This window comes from Montipora foliosa, chromosome 8, assembly GCF_036669935.1.
Source record: "Montipora foliosa isolate CH-2021 chromosome 8, ASM3666993v2, whole genome shotgun sequence".
Lineage (NCBI taxonomy): Eukaryota > Metazoa > Cnidaria > Anthozoa > Scleractinia > Acroporidae > Montipora > Montipora foliosa.
The window spans coordinates 6059972-6067471 of record NC_090876.1 but is presented as its reverse complement, the minus strand read 5'-3'; the positions used below and the strand labels follow the sequence as shown (position 1 = coordinate 6067471).

General features: G+C 40.0%; 1 protein-coding gene across 1 annotated transcript in view; it reads right to left on the bottom strand.

Moving 5' to 3' along the window:
* Positions 1 to 7500, bottom strand: part of LOC138012917 (N-acetyl-beta-glucosaminyl-glycoprotein 4-beta-N-acetylgalactosaminyltransferase 1-like) — a 34686-nt gene that overhangs the window by 96 nt on the left and 27090 nt on the right. Inside the window, exons 17-23 of the mRNA XM_068859853.1 lie at positions 7482 to 7500; positions 6678 to 6784; positions 5766 to 5838; positions 5434 to 5508; positions 5140 to 5218; positions 2404 to 2530; positions 1 to 146 (exon numbers count right to left, since the gene is read on the bottom strand). The exon at positions 1 to 146 is cut by the window's left edge and continues 96 nt beyond it; the exon at positions 7482 to 7500 is cut by the window's right edge and continues 31 nt beyond it. Coding sequence (XP_068715954.1) covers positions 44 to 146; positions 2404 to 2530; positions 5140 to 5218; positions 5434 to 5508; positions 5766 to 5838; positions 6678 to 6784; positions 7482 to 7500 — 583 coding nt within the window. The 3' untranslated portion in view covers positions 1 to 43. The remainder of the gene's footprint in view (positions 147 to 2403; positions 2531 to 5139; positions 5219 to 5433; positions 5509 to 5765; positions 5839 to 6677; positions 6785 to 7481) is intronic.

The window sequence follows — 7500 nt, the reverse complement described above, 5'->3', positions numbered from 1 at the left end:
CTGCTGATTTGTGACAGCCAAGTGCTATTCAGACACTGTCACCTCAAATTCTTGCGTTTTCGTACCAATCGCTGTTTCGTTCGTGGTGATAGTGGTAAAGCTTTCGAGCTCGTAATCTCTCGATCTCTAGATTAGCACCGATTGCCCTGTGCAAGAGAACAAAACGCACAAATGCATTAGTGGCAAGCCGCATAGGCGATTAACGTTCCTCTGTGGAGACATCATAAAGTGTGCCTTCAACCTTCATTCTATATCCTGGGGGGTACTCCCAGAAAAAAAATGGGTGGGGCTGTGCGGCCCGTTTGCTGAAACCCTTACCCTATTTTGGACCAAAATCTACGATTCTCCCCACCCTGTTTCAGACCTAGTTTCAGACCTATTTCAGCTGTTACACGGTTGGCTTAATAATTTGAGAAGGGCTTTGTTGATGGTCTTATCGCTTAATGACCCAATGCAAGACTTGAGTGGACAAACCCTACCCAGGAACCCATGACCCGGAGCCTACAACTCTACTGTGTTCGTGTAACGGCGTTTTCACAGACCCATTTATTTTTAGATTGAATTTCCCGCGAATGAGACTCCCACAGGACTGACAGGAGCCCGATGACCAATTACAAGAAATTAAGCTGACGTCATAGGGTCACCGAACCGTAACTGCCTTTGTTTTTTGACTTAATTCGCGGGAAGGGCTAGTCTTAAAATAAACCTACTTGTGAAAACGCCGTTTCACAGACGCTGTATGGAAGTTGCACGCTCCAGATGGGCTCCAGCTATACCCTATTTTAGACCAAAATGGTCAAAATCTATACCCTATAGACCCATATCACTCAATGTCCAAACAAAAGATTTTGCCCGTCGAACCTCTCATTCAATGTGAGGCTGGACGGGCAAAGACAATGCAAAGACAAAGCCTTTATTCCCCACGGACTCCAAAATGGCCGCCGAGTGATAAAGGTGAATTTCAGACCAAAACGTCTAAAAACCGTATCCATTGTAGCCGGACATACGAATATAGCCCATATAAGGCAGTACCCCGCCCGCCCTCCCCCGGGGCCTATAAAAATGATATATATCAGGGCCCGGTTGTTCAAAAACCGATTAACGCTAATTAAAATTTTTTAAGGATTAAACCACTGCAAAAAGCGTGTACGATCAAAACTTGCTCTACGTTGGATCAAAATAGATCGTGACCACACCTAAAAAAACTTTAAAATAGAAAATGTCCTGCAAAGGTTGGTCAAGACAACGTGAAGATAGGCGTTGTTGCAATATTTCGGCTGGCCAACACCAGCCTTCTTCAGGTTTATTGAATGGATAAATGCTAGTAACTAAATTGCCGGAACCTACTAACACCGACCAATCTGGGTCTCCATCCGGCTCGTTTCGGTGCAATAAAACTAGTTGCACCGCCTGTCCTTTTATTGAGGATGGCCGTAATCAATATACTTTTTATAGTACTGGACAAACCCTTAAAATCAAATCACGTATTACTTGTGAAACCCCTAATGTAATTTACATGATTCAGTGCACTAAATGTAATCTTCAGTACATCGGAGAGACCAAACGTCGTCTTAAAGACCGCTTTAATGAACATAGGCGACCTATTATAAACCCCTTTTGTAGTTATACCCCCACTGCGGTTTCACGACACTTCCTGACCAGTGGTCACGCGGAGGATCACATGATCCTTATACCGCTCGAACAACTGCACACTAGTCGTGACTCCATCAGTAAGGCTCGTGAGGCATTCCTCATACACAGAGGAAAAACACTGGAGCCTGCAGGCCTTAACAGAAGAGATGAAATGTAATTTAGTTTAGCTACCTTTTAATTTTCTTTTGTTTTTTTCATCTTGTTATCATGTATTATTCTCTCTCCTCTTTTTTATGCATTTCCCTTTTTATGTCATTTCCGGTAAATGTAAAGATCTTGTTACTAGCATTTATCCATTCAATAAACCTGAAGAAGGCTGGTGTTGGCCAGCCGAAATATTGCAACAACGCCTATCTTCACGTTGTCTTGACCTACCTTTGCAGGATATTTCCTAATTAAAAATTAACCAAGCAGCTCATTTCTGTACTCCCAAATGCTGTTCAACGCTGATATTCGGCAAAACTTAAAATTAGAGGAAGTAAATCTTGAAAAACGAAAATAAGCAAAAGAAAGTTTTACTAAAAAGTTGAAAACATGAAACAAAAGTTTACGATCATCCTGGATTAGGTTAATCGGTTTTCAAAAAACCGGGCCCAGGAGGGGCGAACAACAGCCCTAAAATGAATGTGAAAAATACTTGCATATCATCAACTGTCCTTTGTCTTTCTCCTCAGAACAAATCTTTCAAACTGAATTTTAATACATCGAAAAAGGCCCATTGAGCAAGATTTTCATCCTGCAAATATTTACCTATCCATTAGATCCCAGTCCTCACCACCCCATCGCGTTGTGAACTTCTCCGCGTCCATTCCTCCAAATCGGTCCCAGTCAGTCTTGTATCCACCAAATAACCCATAGCCCATCATTTCCCAAGAGGCTGTATGAAAGAAGAAGTGCGATGACGTTTGGTTTTTTCAAAACAAACTGTTACGTTAAAGCATGATATTTTTCGATTTAAATGAAAGAAACAGTAAATCTCTTGCGGGGATGCAGCGAGCTTATGTCAGCGCGACATGGCTTTGTTTACACGATTGGTTGAATGCACGGAAATTCGTCACGCGAACTCTGTCAATTTTCTCCGATTGGCTACCTGTTGCAAATCTTGCGGAAACCATTGTAAACTAAGAAAATAGTGAAAAGTTAGAAAAGGATTTGGAGTGAAGGGGTGAGGGTTTTGAAGATTTAACTAGTAACTTCAGAACCAAGTAAATGGATATTAAAAGGAATTCAAAACGAAAATAAACATTTTTCTTGAAAAGGGGATAAGCGCAACTAGTTATATAAACGATGAAATGAGGATCACCAATTTAACCTGAGTAAAAGTGGATTCAATTAAGCTGAGAACGGATTTAAGCGGCAACAGATATACTTTTAGGGCTGACATTTCTTTTCTGATTTATAGTGAGAAGGTGTGACGTGATACCCTCCCGTCCCTCCCTAGCCATGGGTTGACAGGGCTGTATAGACTGCTCAGGGTCATGTTGTCAGGGTAAATTATATGGGTTATTGACCAAGCGTGAGGTCAAGATGGCTGGATTTTTGCGTGTTTATATTTCGTCTTGGTCCATAAAGACGCAAAAAAAGAACGAGGCTTATTTCCAGCCATCGTGACCGAACAAGCTTGGTCAATAAAGGATTTATTATATGGGATAAAAAACCAAAAATGATCTTAGATTTTGCGGGACCAAGCGAGGAATCCCGAGCGGGCAAGATAGCTCCATGGTCCATCTTGCCCGCTCGGGTAGTCAGTCACAGCGCGCAATTTGGTTCATCTTATCCGCTTACGGAGCTAGTTATATAATAAATAGAGATTACTTCATGGAAAATGCGCGCGTACGATTTTTCTTCACGACTTGAGTAGTATCAGAAAATGAACGAGTGAGTGGAGTATGGAGCTATCTTGCCCGCTCGGGATTTCTCTCTTGGTCCCGCAAGATCAAAGATCATTTTTGGTTTTTTATCCCATATAATAAATCCTTTATTGACCAAGCTTGTTCGGTCACGATGGCTGGAAATAGGCCTCGTTCTTTTTTTGCGTGTTTATGAACCTCGACTTCGTCTCGATCCATAAACACGCAAAAACAGAACGAGACCAATATCCAGCCATCTTGACCCCACGCTTGGTCAATTATCCACAAATATAACCATGTAGGTTGACACTATAGTGAAAGTGTTGCTTATTGCAGTTTTGGGGGCGTTCACGGTGAAACTAGCGACCTTACGAAACGAAGACTTTGACGAGATCTGCTTGCATCATTGTTGTAATTTCTCGATTTTTTCCAACACGTCCTGTGTACTAGTTGTCATTCAGGTTGAGCAAGATAACTGAAAAATTATCTTGTGTGACAAAACGTAGCCTTGTTTAACCAGCGGCAAAGCCGCGAGGAGAATGGGGAGGGGCACAGCGCCCGTATCCATTCTCCGCGCGGCTTATGCTTCTCGTGCCAACAATACGCCAGCTACGCAGGCTTGGCAAAACGAAAAGCAACCTCGTTCCCAGGGCTGGGAAGCCAAGGGAGAGTTCCTGGGAACGAGGTTGAACGCAAATAACAATAGGTTATAACATCAAACTTGCAATAGGAAGGTAGTAGATTCGACTCAGTCCTGCAAAGGAGCACTAGGATATTTCCTCCGAGCCATGTCACGCGTGGCTAGGCATTTATAGATTATGCTAGCATAATTTTTGGCATAATTCGAGCAAACTGGCATAATTTCTGCCAAGTAGCAATGCTAGCATAATTTGCGCATTTTGATAATTATCAGATCATTTTTGATGCTATTATTTAATAATTTTTTGTCTCTAGTCCCAAGCACTTGATGACCTTAATCGATATTTAAAGTTTTAGTTAAACTAGTAGCATTTGTAGTTCACTGTGAAGCACTGAGCCCGGGTCTGAGGTGCACCGAAACCGGAAGTCACATTTATCTAGTACTAGTGTGCATGTTAACCTGAACCACATGTTTATTTGAAATTAATTGTGGATTTGTTGCGTTTCTTTCCTGTAGACGAACGGCTTCTGGTTAAAAAATATATATTTTGGACTAACTTGCATTTTTTCAAAGAGCATAATTAAAAAAAAACGGTGGCATAATTTGGAAAAAAGAGCATAGTGTTAGCATAATTTGGCCAAAAAAAAAAAGCAATGCTACTAGCATAATAAGCCACTTTTACTAGCATAATCTATAAATGCCTACGCGTGACTGCTTCTGTCATGCTTTTTTTTCAGGGACATGACAACTGATTTTCGCGGAAACGGGTATTCTAAAAATAGACTCATTTGCGATTGTGCTGGGAAGTCCACCCATGCCATAACAACACTCTTATCTAATTCACTCTTGTTATCACTCACGTCGAGTGACTTCTTCGTGGCATTAAGTCCCTACTTTTCTGTGTAAATTGAGGAGAGACTTGGAAAAGCTTAGAGAAAGCTTTGAAGCTACCTCAGTGACGAAATAAGTTAGCCTACAGGTATAATAATTCATTACCTTGTTGGTGTGTTATAGAGTAACCGCATTTCAGCTTTAAGACGGCAGGCGAATAAAAACTACGGCCCTGGATTGTGTGCTGTATCGTGGAAAATGAGAGATCGTGAGTTACAACATTGTATTCTATAGATTCTTTCTGTGGATAAAATTGCAAAAAAACATTTGCTGCTTGGGGAAACCTCCAAAGAATCACTTAGAATTTTCATTTGGTCGGCGGATAAATAACAATTCGTGTAAGAAGATGTCAAACTGAATTTGATTTTAAATTTCAAGTTAGGGGGTGCATGCACTTACCTTCCGTATTTCGTCAAATATGTTTGGTGGAAAACTGATGTGTAAATCGGCAGTAAATATAATGCTGTCGGGATCCTGGACGGATAAATATGAAAAATACATTACCCATGCAAAACTTCACCAAGCAGCTTGTTATATATTCATCTTTAGTAATCAAGTTGTACCGGTCATGTTTGTCAGCAGGATAGTCTTTAGATTTTAATATTCCAGGATTAAAATAACGACATTTTTTCCTGAAGTACAGCCAGAGTTTTCTTTTCATAAAAAAAATTAAAGAAAAAAAAAATATATATATATCAAAACGTGAATATAAAATAGGCTTTTAAACAAACCTTTACGCTAGCCACTGCTTCGTTTAGAGCGCTGGTCTTGTGAAACTCAGTAAATTTTTGTATTATAGCAATTCTGCGAATACAAATAACAAAGTTATTTGGCAAGTATTCAAACGAACTTCAGGTTACAGTGATTACTAGAGAACAATATTCCTGGTGATATGGTGTGGGTCTTTTGTACTTCGGCTAAATCTCAGCCATTAGCGAGACTGATTTTACGTATTCTTCACCTATTAAGAGTCAGTTAATCCATCTCATCAATTGAAACTCTTACTTGAAATTTTACAGATAACAGTTTACAAATCTAGCCTTTATCAGCTAAACAAGAAGACCCCAATTTACGTTAATTTGGATACGCCTTTCATGAAGTTCAACACTAAAATGCACTTTCGCAAACTTTTATTTAAATAGAAAAACGAGGCTTTTTTTGGCAACGCTTACGGATCGACTTGAAAATCTCGCGCTAAATATTTTAAACCAATGAGTAGCAGTCAAGACCTTCATGGTTTTACGCTTTCAGGTTTCTCGCTCTTTTGACAAATCTCATTCCACTGTTTGCTAATGCAATTGGTCAGAGTTCTTCCTTTGATTTGGGGCTGGCGATACTGAATTGAAAACTGCTTCATAGCTTTGATTATGACCTTGCAAAAACACTGTATGCATTTCGGTTGTTCGGTCGAGTCTAAATGCGACGACAATCACTGCTATTCCATGCCATTTTTTAGGTTATGATTGAGACATGTGACAGTGAGATGGTTGAGTCCAAAAATTCAAATAATAACTGGAAAAAGATGATTACAGACGCTGATACTAAGGGAAACAGAAGACGCTTATTGCGGGAAACGAGCAAGTCACAAGTGGTGTTGCTTTTTAATTTCCTTTGAAGGTACTCTTGACTCTCATTGAACACACCTATCTTTTATGCCACTCTTTTCCCTGAGTTTGAAAATATCCACGTCAGTACTGTTGAAATCCACAATCACCAGGAAAAAATTGCGATCATAGCCTCGCTTATAAATCTGAAAGAACGATTATAACCTTTATGGATAAAGCAATTACAGTTTATACAAGATACGTTGCATTGAAAAGAAACCACTGTAATAATAATTCACAATTATTCACCGAAGTGGGAATAAATATCCACCACTTCCACCGACACTGAGGTGAATGTTTGTTTCAGTATGCACCACACAAGTTGAATAATCAGCCTCGTTTATCGAAAAAATTTGCTCCTCGGTAACCGAAGAAAAACGGGAAGCCACTTTGTTTTTCTCCCGTTTGCTCAGAATAGAGCGGTTTTAAATTGAGTGTCGTAAAACAAATACCAAAACTAATTACTTCGACCAATCACAGCAGTTGCAAACAGTGCAATGAACCAATCCAAATTCGTAGCAAATCCGTGAAACTTGCTCAAAGCGCGGGAAAACGTCGCGTGTGCAAGTAGCGATTGGTTTTGGTTTTCCTTCTCATTGGTTGATAAGCTGGCGGGAGATTTTAACCAATCACTAATCGTAGCAAGTGCAATCGCGTGATACTTTCGACAGTCATTTGAAAACTGCTCTAATACCTGCTATTCACTTCCAAGTTAGCCAATCAGAATGCGCAGATGGCACTATTCACTTGTGTGGTATATGCTAATAGTGTTAAGTAAACCAAAGGTTAGTGCAATTCTCATTTAACTTATGCATAGAATTGACCACAAGGAATCCAACTTACCAAAGCTAACTGGCTGATC